General features: G+C 42.8%; 3 protein-coding genes across 11 annotated transcripts in view; 1 reads left to right on the top strand and 2 right to left on the bottom strand.

Moving 5' to 3' along the window:
• WDR27 (WD repeat domain 27) overlaps nucleotides 1–2,813 on the bottom strand; it is a 248,528-nt gene extending 245,715 nt beyond the window's left edge. For all 5 annotated transcript variants that reach the window (XR_001889728.1, XR_001889726.1, XM_017894959.1 and 2 more), the window contains exon 1: nucleotides 188–2,813. Coding sequence is in view for 3 of the 5 variants with exons in the window: in XM_017894959.1 (XP_017750448.1) it covers nucleotides 188–234 (47 nt within the window). In the remaining 2 variants the exon portion in view is untranslated. The remainder of the gene's footprint in view (nucleotides 1–187) is intronic.
• A 5,361-nt stretch (nucleotides 2,814–8,174) lies between these two features.
• CUNH6orf120 (chromosome unknown C6orf120 homolog) lies at nucleotides 8,175–9,901 on the top strand. Of its 2 annotated transcripts, XM_017895034.1 has the most exons (2): nucleotides 8,328–8,422; nucleotides 8,634–9,901. In XM_017895034.1, the coding sequence occupies exon 2, from the start codon at nucleotides 8,674–8,676 to the stop codon at nucleotides 9,247–9,249; it is 576 nt and encodes a 191-aa protein (XP_017750523.1). In that variant the 5' UTR covers nucleotides 8,328–8,422; nucleotides 8,634–8,673; the 3' UTR covers nucleotides 9,250–9,901. The 2 variants fall into 2 exon arrangements, with proteins under 2 accessions (XP_017750516.1, XP_017750523.1); XM_017895027.1 differs by having other exon boundaries at nucleotides 8,175–9,901.
• Nucleotides 9,902–10,142: 241 nt separating this feature from the next.
• PHF10 (PHD finger protein 10) overlaps nucleotides 10,143–15,212 on the bottom strand; it is a 22,717-nt gene continuing 17,647 nt past the window's right edge. For 2 of the 4 annotated variants that reach the window (XM_017895016.1, XM_017895000.1), the window contains exons 10-12: nucleotides 12,244–12,352; nucleotides 11,766–11,954; nucleotides 10,143–10,338 (exon numbers count right to left, since the gene is read on the bottom strand). In XM_017895016.1, coding sequence (XP_017750505.1) covers nucleotides 10,253–10,338; nucleotides 11,766–11,954; nucleotides 12,244–12,352 — 384 coding nt within the window. In that variant the 3' untranslated portion in view covers nucleotides 10,143–10,252. Of the gene's footprint in view, nucleotides 10,339–10,381; nucleotides 10,688–11,765; nucleotides 11,955–12,243; nucleotides 12,353–15,212 lie in introns of those variants that run through there. The other 2 variants (XM_017895010.1, XM_017894991.1) reach the window with 1 other exon arrangement.

Here is a 15,212-nt window from a genome sequence, read left to right as displayed (position 1 = left end):
AAAATAAAATAAAATAAAATAAATAAAAGGTGATTTTAAAGGCTTGAAAAGTCTCAATATTTGGAGAAAACAAAATAAAAGCATGTGTACGTTATTTTAAGGCACATTTGTCTCCAATTCACAATTTTATCTCACTTGTTTTTAATATTTCAAAGATACTTTGAGTGTCATATGAAAATAGCTACACCTTCCAAAGCTACCATGGTTACTCTGCAGACTCTGTAACTTGAGCATGGCAGTAGGTGTTGGGCAGATGTGTCCTCAGGGGACAATATGAAGCTGCTGTCACCAGATCCACTGCTTCCCAAAGCATAAAACATCTTGCGAGACAGACAAAGAATACACAAAACATCATAGTTGTTTCAAAAATGTTAATAATACACTCTTCAAATTGTGACTGAGTTTCATCGTTTTCTTCAACATAAACTTTTGTTGCAGTATAATTATCTTATTCTCTTCTGTAATTCCCATAGAATTCAGCAGTACATTTTACAAATAATAGTATTTGCATGCCAATTTACAATTTACAGACAACTTTACAATTTACAGTAAATGATATTTACTTTTGTAGACACTAAGAAGCAGGTTTGTATATATGAGTACATAGATTATATCATTCTTACAATAACCCTTTAAAGCGGTTAGGCAAGAAGATGGCAGACAGGAGGCAGGGATAATGTGCATCTCCCACTAGGATGGACTGAAAGGCATGTGGAGACTCATACTGTGAAGTTCTGTTCCAAGAACCACTGCAGGAATGTACCAAAAGAACTGAAAGAATTCACAGATCCTTTGAAAGAAGCAGCAGGCCACTGCAAATTCCACGAGACATGCAAAAAACTGTGAGTTCCCAAAATGTGAGGGGAAAAAACTGCCTCCAAACACACATCCCCACTGGGGAATCTAAAAATCCATATCACAGGAGAAGGATGTAACCTTACCTAGAGCTGAAGCATATTTAGGCAGCCAAGCGAAATATCAAGTAGAAGCAGCAGTGAGAAGAGCCTTGTAGGCACTCCCAGTCTCCAGCTCGAGTCCAGGGAAGCCACCCCCGACTGCACCTCACAGAGGTCCTCCCTCAGAAAAGACAGCGGAATCGGGAGAGCTCTAGGGTGAAAGAAGCTTCCAACAGAATTCTGTGATAATTCAGACTGGGCACGAACTTCCTCTTCCTTGAGCAGAATCAGGAGTGGGTAAAGGGGAACTGCTACAGATAGGAGCCCAGGAGCTGCCAACATTGTGGGCAGATGGGGAGAGCAAGACCTGAAAGCCAGCCGTGCTTGCTTTCTCAGCGTGGAAGCTTATGGCCTGGGCTGGGACTGAGTCCCACACACAGGCCGTCTGTGTCTAAACCTGGTGCTGGGCACTGTGGGAGCAAGACCAGCCTCACAAACTGCGTGGGAGCTGGGTGAGGTCTTCCACTACCAGCTTTCCCCCACTTCCCTGGCAACCTATGTAATGCAGCAGACACAGCCATAATCCCTTCTGGAACATACCTCCATTGGCTCAAGAACCACTCCCACATCTCCCACAGCAGCTGCAGCAAGCCCTGCCTAGACAGAGTCTGAGCCCAGACCCACTTAACCCTGCCCCCACCTGATGGTTTTTCTCTACCCACCCTGGTAGCCAAACACAAAAGACATAAACTCTTGGGAACACTATGGCCCTGCCCATCACCTGAGAAACCAGGATGCCTCCCCTGGACCAACTTAGGGAAAGTGTATATACCCCTTCTAACATAGCAACTGATACTCTCTCAAAGAACTCCTGAGAAATTCATCACAAAGGATCATGACCCAGGTATAGTCATCTGGTTATTTAAAGTCAGGAAGAATGAAAGAATCTTTAGAGCTGTGAGACAAAAGCACCAGGTAACCTATAAAGGAAAACCTATCAGATTCACAGCTGACTTCTCAGCAGAAAATTTATAAGCCAGAAGGGATTGAGGTCGTATCTTTAGCCCCCTTAAACAAAATGATTGTCAGCTAAGAATTCTGCATCCAGCAAAACTAAGCTTCACAAACGAAGGAAAGATAAAGTCTTTTTTAGACAAACAAATGCTGAGAGAATCTGCCGCTACTAAGCTAGCACTACAAGAAATGGTAAAAGAAGTTCTAAATCTTGAAACAAAACCTTGAAATACACCAAAAACAACCTCCTTAAAACATAAATCTCACAGGCCCTGTAAACAATAACACAATGAAAAAAGGGTATTTAGGCAAGAATTAACATAATACATAGAGCAGTACCCCACATCTCAATACTAACGTTGAATGTAAATGGTCTCAGTGCTCCACTCGAAAGACACAAAATGGCAGAATGGATAAAAATACACCAATCAAGTATCTGGTGTTTTCAAGAGACTCATATAACACATAGGAACTCACATAAACTTAAGGTAAAGGAGAAGAAAAAGATATTCCACACAAATGGAAACAAAAAGCAAGCAGGAGAAGCTATTCTTACATAAAACAACACAAATAGACTTGAAAGTAACAACAGTTAAAAAAAAAAAAAGGACAAAGAGGGACATTATATAATGATAAAAGGATTAGTCCAATAGAAAAATATCATATCCTAAATACATACACACTTAACACAGAAGCTCCCAAATTCATAAAACAATTATGACTAGACCTAAGAAATGACATAGCAACACAGTAATACTGGGGAATTTCAATACTCCACTGACAGCACTAGAAAGGTCATCAAGACAGAAAGTCAACAAAGAAAGAATGGACTTTACGCCACAGAATAAAATTAACATGTATTTGTGCCTTGTTAAATGCAACAGTCAGGCCAGGCGCAGTGGCTCACACTTGCAATCCTGGCACTCTGGGAGGCTGAGGCGGGCGGATCACAAGATCAGGACTTTGAGACCATCCTGACCAACATGGTGAAACTCCCTCTCTACTAAAAAAACAAAAATTAGCCGGGCATGGTGGCGGGCGCCTGTAATCCCAGCTACTCGGGAGGCTGAGGCAGGAGAATCATCGCTTGAACCTGGGAGGCTGAGGATGCAACGAGTCGAAATTGCGCCATTGCACTCCGGCCTGGGCGACAAGAGCGAAACTCCGTACCAAAAAAAATAAAACAAAATAAATAAATCATGAACGCACACACAAAAAAACATTTTCACATACACTGCTGGTAAGAGAATAAATTAACATAAACTTATCTGGCAATCAAAAATTCTACTTTTATAAATTTATAACAAATAAATCCTTCTACCTTTTCCAAAATGTATTTCTTCAAGGCTGTCCATTGTAACATTGATAATAATATGAAACGTAGCAATGGTTCTTACATTGAGTGGAATACAATGCAGATGTTTTTAAAAATGACACTGAAAAATGTTTACTTCGTGTCTCAGAAAGCAAGCTCGACCTAATCCGATGGAAAGAAAAGGAGTTTAATGTGTAATTAAAAGGTTAGCACATGACTGGCTACAGCAGCTTCATCAACACCGTCAGGACAGCCCCCTGGTCTCCCCAACCCTCAGCTCCACCTGTCTAGGTGCTGCTCATTGTCTGTTCCTATGCGGTGGCAAAAAGACGGCCAACAGCACCCGAGTGTGGCCTCCCACATTGCAGGGCGCTGGGGAAGAAAGCATCTCTTTCCATTGATCCTTGAACATTTCTCATGAGTTTGGGCCTGTCTGAGACACTTTCCATGTTTGAATTAATCATGTAATCAGAAGGATGAAATGATGCCAAGAAGTCAGGCCTGGGACACAAAGCTCTCCACTGAGTCCTGGCCAGCAGAGGGAGAAGGGTGGTAGTCCAGCGGAAATCCAGGACTAGATGATTTTTTTGCCAAGAGGATGTGGATGCTGAGACAACAAAAACAGTAATGCTTAGATATATAAAATATCAAGAAGGATGAACAAAAACTTTAATGAAGTATTTACAAATTTGAAACTTCTATTTTTCAAAAGATCATTGGTGCTGGAGCCTAAGAGCAGGGTTTAAGCAGATGGACACCACACGTTATTTCTGAGCTAGGACTGATGGAAGCCAGTACGGGTTGGTTGCTGAAGAGGAATTTGAGGAATCAGGAGTGGCTCCTAGCTTTCTGGCCTGAACAACAAGATACCTCACTTTCTGAGCTGGGGCAGAACAGGTTCCGGCAGGGGAGAAGCATAGATTCTGCTTTGGATACATTATGTCAAATGCTGAAACATCAGCTGTAACTTCCTCTAGGCATTGCACCAAAATTTCTTTCAAGTAACTGTGGAAGAAACAGACATCTCTTCTCTAATCCAATGTGTCCATTTTAGAGCATAACACTCAAAAAGTTATCTTGTTTCTCTCATTTCTAAATGATTACAGAGCACCCAGCATTGCCCTTTTGTACCAATTACATAAAATAGTACCTATTAGCTGAATGTTGAGGAGTCTAAATACCCCAGGGCACACTGGGGACAGAGTAACACTCTCCCTAAGATGTCCACATGCTCATCCCCAGAACCTCTGCAAACATTAGGTTACACAGCCAAGGGACTTGAGGTTACTAATCAGATGGGCTTCAGAAGAGAGATTATCCTGGATTATCTGGATATGTTCAATTTAAATACTTTCCTTCACTAAGCTAGAGAGAGAAAAGCTGGGATGATGATGCACCGTGAGAAGGACTCAACCTGCTGTGGTTACCGTTCTTAAGACAGTAAAAGGAGCCAAGAGCTGAGGCCTGTGGTGGCCTCTAGAAGCTGGAAAAGGCACGGAGAAGAGTTTTCACCCGAAGACTCTGGAAGGAGCCAGCCCCAATGCCACCCTGATTTTAGCACAGTTTGAAACCCATTTTGGATTTGTGACCTCCAGAACTGTAAGATAATCCACTTGTGCTGTTTTAAACCACCAAATCTGCATTAGTTTGTCACTGCAGTATTAACAAACGAATAAAATTGCCTACAAAATGAAAACTGTACAAATGAAATGACAATACCCTGCATACGTCTACACAGTGATCTGTGTGTGTCCTATTGGGACTGAACCCTGAAGTAAGACTAGAACAAGCAATCGACAGCAAGAGTCCAGGGTGACCCAACGGTTGAGATGGTGCTAGGAGATCTTGGGAAGAACGGTGCAGTGAAGCTTACAAGGAAGAAGTTAAGGTATGGGCAGCTGTGAAGCAAGAGATCAAGAGATCACATACACGCATACACACACACAAAATCTCACACCTGTATACACACATGCACACACAGAATCCCACGCATGCACCCAAACATGCGCACATACAAAAAGCTGTCCGATCCAAATGGGTTTGGTGAAAGGTGTGTGGTCAGAGAGCCCAGGGTCATCGGAGAAAGGCAATCCGAAGACCTGAAGACCTCTTCCATGCCTGAAGCACAGGACCCCTTCATGTCTTAAAAACAAAAGCAGACACTGGGCACAGTGGCTTACACCTGTATTCGCAGCACTTTGGGAGGCTGAAGCAGGTGGATCACAAGGTCAGGAGTTCAAGACCAGCCTGGCCAACGTAGTGAAGCCCCGTCTCTACTAAAAATACAGAAACTAGCTGGGCGTGGTGGCGCGTGTCTGTAGTCCCAGCTACCTGGAAGGCTGAGGCGGGAGAATCATTTGAACCCAGAAGGCAGAGGTTGTGGTGAGCCAAGATTGTGCCACTGCACTCTAGCCTGGGCGATAGAGACCCTGTCTCAAAAACAAACAAACAAACAAAAGCAGAAACAACAAAAAACGATCTCCTGACATCCAACGTCTGACATCGCTGGAATTATTTCCAAAATAAAGACAGAACATGAATGTGCTTGCATTTCCTGATGTGTGCATAGTAAAGAGATAACACCAAGACTCACTAGTGTGAAGAGTTCACAGAAAACAATGGTGTGAAGCCAAAGAGGGAAGAAGCCTTGTCAGGACACATAAGCCACCTTCAGGAGGAAGCCTGCGCTCAGAACCTCTTGGTCAGCCTGGCCCCAGTGTGCAGGAGCGGACGTCCCACCTCTCCAGCTGCCCAACACCTCCGCTCCTCAGTGTTCTCCGTTTCAATGCCTACTTCTGCCTCAGTGTTCTCAGCTTCAATGTCTACCTCTGCCCATTCCTGTGTTCTCAGTTTCAATGCCTACCTCTCCTCGTTCCTCAGTGTTCTCGGCTTCAATGCCTACCTCTGCCTCAGTGTACTCGGCTTCAATGCCTACCTCTGCCTCAGTGTACTCGGCTTCAATGCCTACCTCCCCTGCCTCTCCTGCTCCATGGCAGGATGGTGCAGACGGGGATGAAGGAGTGTCTGGTGCAGGCAGAATCATTGTCAGGGACACACTGACACACACACACACACACACATACATGTCTGTGTCCAGGACATGAATCCAGGGCAGCTAACTGAACCCCAACCTATCCTCTCATCCTCTCAGATGGCCCCTAAAATCATTTCCGTAGAAAGTTATTTTTCTGTTAAAAAATTCATTTTTCTATTTCTGTGGTCTGGCAGTTGTCCCAAGCTCTTTTCTGCTTCCTCCCTGGAGCCACCAAGAACATGGCAGGACCACATTTCCAGCCTCTCTGGAGTCGAGGGTAGCCGTGCACCAATTTCTGGTCTGGAAAACACACCACGCATGCACAGCCCTTCATGCTGGAGGCAGAGGGCTCCAAAGGCTAAGAAGAGGGGCCATGGTGGTGGCACCTGGTGGCTTGTGCTGCTCCCACTGAAGGGTGACCAGGACACCAGGCTGGACTGCTGTGTAAGCAAGAGAGAAACATTTATTGCATGAAGCTGAGGTCACTTCTGTCAGCCTACCTTGACTGATGTGGGTACCTTGAAGTAGCATGCTTCAGTGACACTGCAGGATGTTGCTGAGTGACTGATGGAACTCAGAAACAAATTCAGGAGGGTAAAAGCTCAAGACTCACCTTAGGCAGTGACAAACAGTTCAACTGCAACAACCTGTAACAACGTGGAAAACTGACCACAGGCTTACTCATCCTGCAGCCCTACAGTAAATTATTGCAAAGAATAAGCATTAGCAGCCAACACACGGAATTGGACTATCCCTACCTCCTCTCCCTGCTGTGCCAACGCTAGGGGATAATCAGTGTTCTAGGATATCCCCAGCGATATCCGTGTACGCATGTGCACAGAACAAGTCAGGGAAAATAAACTAAATTTATTATTTTAGTGAGATTCTAGTGCATCTAAGACTAGGTAAGCACTTCAGGAAAAACCAGTGGCAAGTGACTGCTAAAGAAACCCTTGTCTTAAAGTTAAGTCAGTAAACACAAGGCAGCAATTCCAGATAAACTGGAAGCTGTAGACTTAATACCCCTTTACTGGTACAGTGTGTGTCAATTGTAGAAAATTTAGAAATACATAAAAAGATGAACTCTCTACTACTCGAGGAGTACCACTCATAAAATTCAGGGCATTTCCTTCTGCCCAGGATTTTTAGAAAGAGAAAATTACTCCCTTCTGATTAGAAAAGATCGAAATTTTTTTCTTTTAGTGACTAAGCAAGCCAGAAACTTGCTGTTTGGCTCGAGTTAGGAAAACCTAGCCTGGTAGTTACCATGCAGGGTGAAAGGCAGTGGGCATAATTCAGGAGCCCTCAGGGTCCACGCCCCCGCCCTCGGAGCCCAGAACCGATGGGTGGTGCAGGATCCTGGGCATTTCTACAGCCCTGGTTCGTTCCTAAACTACTGAATCTTTTAAAGAAGTCTGAGTTCTCTTTATACATAGCTGCTTTAATTAAAATAACCACCTGCGCCCTTTTCCTCCGAACTCCACAGGCGCTCAGTTCTCAAAGCGCCGATCCTGCGCCTTCGTGCCACGGCAGCCCGGACGCTCGGGCCCGATTTGTGCCCCTAATTCCCCTGGAGACCCTCGCACCAGCACGGCGTCAGGAGGAGGCTTGGGGTGACGAGACAGCGGGCAACGGCTCTGGTCCAGAGCGCGCGTCTCCGCCGTTAGGAGCGGTCACGGCCGAACCCTCAAATCCCCCCATAGAGACCTCAGCGGAGCCGCGAGCACCGGCGGAACACCCGCGGAACACCCGCGCAGGCCCCGCGCTCCAGCCCGGCGCCCTAGGCACACGTCCCAGAGCAGCAGCTCGGGTTCCGCGCCGACTCCGAGCCGAGAGCAGCGCGCTGGAGAGGACTCACGGCACCCAGCTCCCAGGAGGGCACGCGGAGAACTAGCGCCACGCTCCGCCCCACGCGCGCCGCTATGGTTACTAGCCCGCGACTCACGCGCGCCGCTATGGTTACTAGCCCGCGACTCACGCCCGCCGCTATGGTTACTAGCCTGCAGCCCCTAGCGCCCACGCCCCTTTCACTATCTCGCGGCAGCAGGCGAGGCCTCGCTTCCGGCCTGCTCACTTCCGGGCCTGGCGTCACTTCCGCCTCCCTGGCGAGGCTCCGGCCTCGGGTCCGGATGCGTATGGTTCGGCCCCTTGTGGGGAGCGGTGGTGAGTCCGAGAGTGCCATAGCGGCCCTGCCCCTGCCCCTGGTGGGCGCCGCGCTAGGGGGAGGGGTTAGCCCACCCCGTCTTCCTCGGGGCCTCACGCGGGTGGGAAGGGACAGTCCCAGCGACAGACCGGGCGCCTGGACGCGCCGTGGCCCCGCGGGCGGACGACGGGGACGGGCTCCGGTACTGAGCGCCTCCCGTGTCCCCAGCAGCGCTGACCCACTTGCAGACCCCGGAGCTGACCCGCCAGCCATGGCCGCTCCCCGCGGGAGGGCCGCGCCCTGGACGATGGCCCTGCTGCTGCTCCTGACCTCGCAGATCCTGTCCCCGGTGAGCTGCGCGGACGAGGAGGAGGTCCCCGAGGAGTGGGTGCTCCTGCACGTCGTCCAGGGCCAGATAGGCGCCGGGAACTACAGCTACTTGCGGCTGAACCACGAGGGCAAGATAGTCCTCAGGATGCGCAGCCTCAAGGGCGATGCGGACCTGTACGTCTCGGCCAGCAGCCTGCACCCCAGCTTCGACGACTACGAGCTGCAGTCGGCCACCTGCGGCCCGGACGCTGTGTCCATCCCCGCGCACTTCCGGCGCCCAGTGGGCATCGGCGTCTACGGACACCCGTCCCACCTGGAGAGCGAGTTCGAGATGAAGGTGTACTACGACGGCACGGCCGAGCAGCACCCGTTCGGCGAGGCCGCCTACCCCGCCGACGGTGCAGATGCAGGCCAGAAGCACGCTCGTGCCCCGGAAGACGCCTCGCAAGAGGAGGAATCTGTTCTCTGGACGATATTAATTAGCATTTTGAAACTGGTACTTGAAATTCTCTTTTGAGTCATTGACCACGCTCTGGGGTATAAACCCTCCGTCTGTGAAGCTGATTGCAGTTTGCTGTGAACCTTGGTACTTGTACTTGGTTGAAGTTCTAGTTACCTTTTTCTAGTCAAGGGATGGAAAAATAAAGCCATACGCAGTTTTGTTACCTCAGTTACCCCCAAAAATAGGAAAAGCAGCAAGCACAGTATTTTCTTTTAAATATCAAAACTCCTGTAAAAGGACTGTGCACAATAAAGTGTTCAGACTCCATTTTCATTAGGCAGGTTGACTAAAAATGATTGCAGTATCTTAGGTTTATATATAAAAAAAAAGTAGAGCAACCTTTCATGCTGTGACACAGATCAAAGGTGGATACTTTGTAATTTTATTCTGGAGATTCTAAGCGAAGTTCAAGGTGTAAGTTTTCAAGAGTTACTAAAATCAAGTTGGAAATGATTTATGTACACTTCCCTGAGCCTGGACTAAAGCCTCGTGCCTGTACCCCAAGTAGGGATGGTACTTTTCTATACAAAAGGGATTTCCTGGCAGGCAGGTATTTACAAGCTTTGTTCCTGTACCAGTCCAATAATGACAACTCTAAATCCAGCTGCACCAAATCTTACTAGGCCATTTGTCATACCTATGAAAATTCTTTAGTTATTAAATAACTTTGTTAATGCTACCTATGGTAGGCCAGAAACAATGTAGATTAGGAAGTTTCATGAAAATTAACTTTTGGGGCTATGGTGAAATAGTTAAGTATCTTAAGTTGCTAAACATTTCCACTGAATTTTTGGAGTGAGCCAGGGTTACTATAAAATACTTTGGAAGATGATTTCTCTACCCGGAATTAGTTTGGAGGGTAAGAGTAGCTTTTGACAGAAATAAATCAACTGCAGATTTTAAGCTCATAATTTGCAGAAAAAAATCTTTTATTGGCATAAAAATGAAAATGTTGTAAATAAATTGGCACCAAATATTCCACTTAAATGCATATACAGTATTAGAGTCAAAAACTATTTTATCCCTCTTTGCTGTTTTTCCCCCTTCTGCCCACTTTCCTGGGTGTTGGGGGGGCCCGCTGACAACAGTCACAAATCCAGCGACCTAGGAAAAAAATTGTTNCTAAACATTTCCACTGAATTTTGGAGTGAGCCAGGGTTACTATAAAATACTTTGGAAGATGATTTCTCTACCCGGAATTAGTTTGGAGGGTAAGAGTAGCTTTTGACAGAAATAAATCAACTGCAGATTTTAAGCTCATAATTTGCAAGAAAAAAATCTTTTATTGGCATAAAATGAAAATGTTGTAAATAAATTGGCACCAAATATTCCACTTAAATGCATATACAGTATTAGAGTCAAAACTATTTTATCCCTCTTTGCTGTTTTCCCCTTCTGCCCACTTTCCTGGGTGTTGGGGGGGCCCGCTGACAACAGTCACAAATCCAGCGACCTAGGAAAAAAATTGTTAATATGGAATGAAAAATTATCTTTACAGGACTGAATTTTAAGCCCATCTAAACTCTTCTTCCTTAGCTATCACTAATGATATTCCTCTGTGGATTTTGTGGTGAGACGGGCACTATGAGTTCCTTAAGGAGAAAAATGTAAACTTAAAGTAATCAATGCCATGCAAAATTCATTGCAAGTCAAGGGGGATGGGAGAGATGCAATGCCATACAATGATACGGACCTTTAAAAAAGTACAATCTTTCCTGAAATTCAAACACTATCATACTTCTAAAGTTCAATACATACTTCAAAAGTTCAAAACCCATTCTGGAATTTGGCTTTTTTAAGCCTTTTTCTCTCCTGCTCCCTGGCAGCTGTGTGTCTTAACAGCATTCTTTCAAGTCCTGGTGTACTCTGCTGACAGCACTTTAAAACTTTTAAGTTTTTAACAGCACAATGATAAATTGTACCACATACTTGATCTGAATTACTACAGAAAAACAATTATGTCGCTTGCTTAATGATTCCCAGGAAACTTCGTTGTAGGGATATATTTTATAAGAGTATTATACAGTGTTAACTATGCAAGTAAGTTCTAAAATTACACAATTATCTGTGTAATGTTTTAGTCCAATTACTGTGATTTATTCAACTCTGTTCTAAAGTTACCTGGAATTGTCATGCTGCCTCAATTTACAGAAATCTGTAATCGATTTCTATAGAAATGTATAAAGACATAGTCATTGTGTTAAGTTTCTAAATAGATAACATAAAAATAAAGGCTTTGAAACAAGATGATGCTGTTACTTAAGTATTTCAGTAGAAAAACACCAGCTCATATAGAACTGTACTTCCAAAACTTAGTCTGGGCATTCTGGCCTCTCATTTATCCTTTAGTTGGAATTGTCTGGGGATGAAAAGCTGATGGACATGACCCATATAATCACAGCTTTGGTCATATTTGCACATAGGAGTCCACAAGCTCTGCATGTCATGATAACATTTATGCAGCCTTTTGGAGTGCAGTGCTGGGAGAGTCTTATCACCCAAAGATAGCTTGTTCTTTTTTTAATCTTTACCTGATGGAATAGCACCAAGGCCCACACAAAAAGTATGATAACCTCTGTCACACACATCACAGAACATCATTTCTTCTTCATGGTGGGGTTGTCCACATATAATGCATGTTTTACATTCCATACACTGCCATGGGTAGGTCTTAATCATAGAAACAAGCTCCACTGTCATATCCAGGCAAGAAGGATGGCCTAAATCAAAACCAGTATTAGTAGTATCTCACATAAGAATTTTTAACTTAATATGGCACATAAAATGCTAGTTTGCTTTAGGACTTGCAGAGAATAGCTATAATGTCAAATCACCAAAGAGAAATGAAAATACAATGCAGAAGAAAACACATGGACTGTGTCTGCCTCACAAGCTACCCTGTGTATTTATTTGATGACTCTGGTTGAAATCTACCTGAAACTATAAATTCTAGTTTTTGAACCAACAAATACGGTGGTTAAAATTTTAAAAAGACATTTCAATACTTACCACTATTCTCACATTGGGAGCAGTGTATAAGTGATTCAGCCTTTCCTTTCTTGTTGGACTCCTTACCCTTCAGACAAATTCCACATATAGCATTTGGAATGACCTTTGGCTGGAAGGGTAGAAGAGGGCTATAAATTCATGCCAGAAGAGCTTACTATGGGTTTAAAAGGAATTCTGTTACTTTACTGCCCTATTATTACTTTTGATAACTTGCTAATGACCATTTTGAAAGACAAAACTTGACAGGAGTCTGCCTGCAATGTAAGATTGCTTACTGAAGAAAGCATTAATTTCATAAAATTTTGTAAACAGTATGATCTCATAAGATTAAATGTAGAATTCTATACTCCCTACATGCACAATAAGATCTGTTTAATGAATGGAAGGAAAGACTAAATACAATGTCAAATGTCACTATTAATTGGACAAGAAAATCCAAGTAGCAAATGACCATTAAATGTGAGACTTACTCTAAAGAGAAGACCATTTTAAACAGCTTATGTATTAATTTTAAAAACTGCTCTTTTCCAAAACTGTAAAACTAGATCTATAAAATATAAGTTAAAAAATCAGTTTATCCTCATTGGTATAGTGGTACTTTTTTAAAAATCAGTTTAAACATTTTTAATTGAAAGATGTCTCATGCATACATTGGCATGTACATAAATGTTTGTTGAAAACTTAGTTGTGTGATCATTCTCTTTGCATGTCTAATAAAAGAAGCTATACTTAGAAGGATTTACTATAAAATAATGTAAAATTATAAAAGGGAAAAGTTAAGTTTTCAGACAAGCAAAAAAACATTGTAGTCACTTAAAAAATACACAGACCCTCTGAGTACTACTCATCTTTCAGATTAAAAACATGCATGGTCCAGTGAAGGTGTTTGAATTTTAGACATATTTGGTAACCCATGGAAATGACAAAGGAAAAAGGGTTCACTGCACTTAAAATTACCAGGGGAGGGAGGGCATCCGAACGTCACGGCCTTGACTGTTATGAAATGACGTTCACTCATGCTATAGGAATAAGTAAATAACAGTGGTAAAAAAGTAAAAGCAAGCATGGGCCAAGAACGAAAAGGGGTAAGGGGACATACATACACACACACGCACACACACACGTGCGCACACACACATAGATGAACTGGGAAAATAATTATTTTAATTAGAATTGTTTCATTTCTGCTTCATTCCCACCCTGCCAAATGCATCCCTTTCCTAATTTACTGAACCAAAAAGGAACCTAAACAAAACTTAAACTTTGTACATATTCCAGCTTTGAAATGTCTCACTGCCACCTTCATAACCTGTTAGACCTAAACAATTTGTTCTTAATTATTTTAAGTTTTGTACTTTTTAAACTATCTTTCTTTGCAAAAGATGACAGAGGCATTCAAAAGAATTTTGGCTTATTTATTTAAAAAAAGTCAACCTTATACATAAATATAATAAAAACAAGAACTCTAAACAATCACAAATGTCTCTACAAAATAATAAATATCATGGAAGTTAAACATACATATAAAACTTTACTATTAAACTAATTTCCTGTATGTATATTTTTATACCCTGCTCCCCCCAACAATAGGATAGTGTCACATGCTCAAACCATTTAAGTCTTGCAGTGTAGTTGCCCTCAGTTGTTACTGCTACATTCTAAACATAAGGTTCTCATTGTGTGTTCCTATACCTAAATAAAAAACAGCTAGGAAGTGCACTTCTATAATCCAAATTCTGGTTCAGTTTTATGACCATATCTGTACCTGCCATAATATACAGCAGAATGCTATCTCTTAATCCATCAAAACTAAGAAATCTCTTTTGGTTATGGTACCTGTACTAAATGTAAAAGATATACTTATTTAATACTCATAGTTTAAGTTAGATACTGGCATAGTAAGTACTCTAATATCTTTCACTAAAGTCAGGGAAGTAACCAAACAATATTAAATTCTAAAAACAGAACTCCTCACAGGAGATTCTTTACAAAACAAAAGCCAAAAGGAATAAAACACAAGGGTAGTCATTCACATTCTAGAGCAATTCAAGTTCTACAATCATTAAAATATACATTAAACACCTATGATAAAGGGACACCAAAAATTGTAGGTTTATTTCTAAGTTTAAACCATAATGCTTTGTTAAATCACTTAGCTTTTCTTACCCAACAGTCTTCATCTTGATGAAAACAGGGCAACATGAGAGAAGGGGAAGACAGACAGCTTTGTAGCATTTTCTATGATGAATGCTGCAGCTCAATACACAAAGCATCTGCCCTCTCTAAGAAGCCACAGTGCTGGCATCCAGGACTTGACACAGCAGATAACAACCGTGGCTTAGAGAAGCCAGTCTCAGTGGATTGCACAGCTGAGGGAGGGTGCATGTGCAGCACTCTCCCCAAGGCCAATGGAACACACTCCCATGTGTGTCTGGTTGAGACAATCAGTTCTACTTCAAATAACTGCAACATCATCAGGTTCACTACTGACAAGAAAATTGAAATACTCATCCTAATAGCTCTCAGCATCTCAAATAAAAGGCTCACAGTACACTTACTTCTCTACTTGAAAAACAGCCAAAGATAAGACTTTCATGGTAGCAATAATATAGTATAGATTTTAATTATATATTTATAGGCTGGAATCCTAATAATTATGCTTTAAATTTCAGGTTAATGTAACCTAAACAATACTGTCCTACGAATTAAGGGCAAGCACTAGTGAATCTTATTAAGCAAACCGACAGATACATTACTTTCTTGAATCTCATATTTTATATATATATATATATAAAATATATATATAAAACATGACCTTTAGCTTGAAGTACCCTAATATTTAGGCACATCTTGGTTTAATAATACTTTTTATAAAGAGGTTAACTTTTAATAAACATGTTCACATTAATGTATGACTAGATACTGGTTGTTCCCATCTTTGAAATACCTGAAACATTTTTAGGTACCAA

The sequence above is a fragment of the Rhinopithecus bieti genome, unplaced genomic scaffold (genome assembly GCF_001698545.2).
Source record: "Rhinopithecus bieti isolate Rb0 unplaced genomic scaffold, ASM169854v2 scaffold_1017, whole genome shotgun sequence".
NCBI lineage: Eukaryota > Metazoa > Chordata > Mammalia > Primates > Cercopithecidae > Rhinopithecus > Rhinopithecus bieti.
Note: the sequence above shows the minus strand (reverse complement) of the source record. Positions and strands in the feature narration are given on the sequence as shown.

Bases quoted from the DNA above. Each gene is read 5' to 3' on its own strand.
- CUNH6orf120 (XM_017895027.1), top strand. From the start codon at position 8,182: ATGGTTACTAGCCCGCGACTCACGCGCGCCGCTATGGTTACTAGCCCG.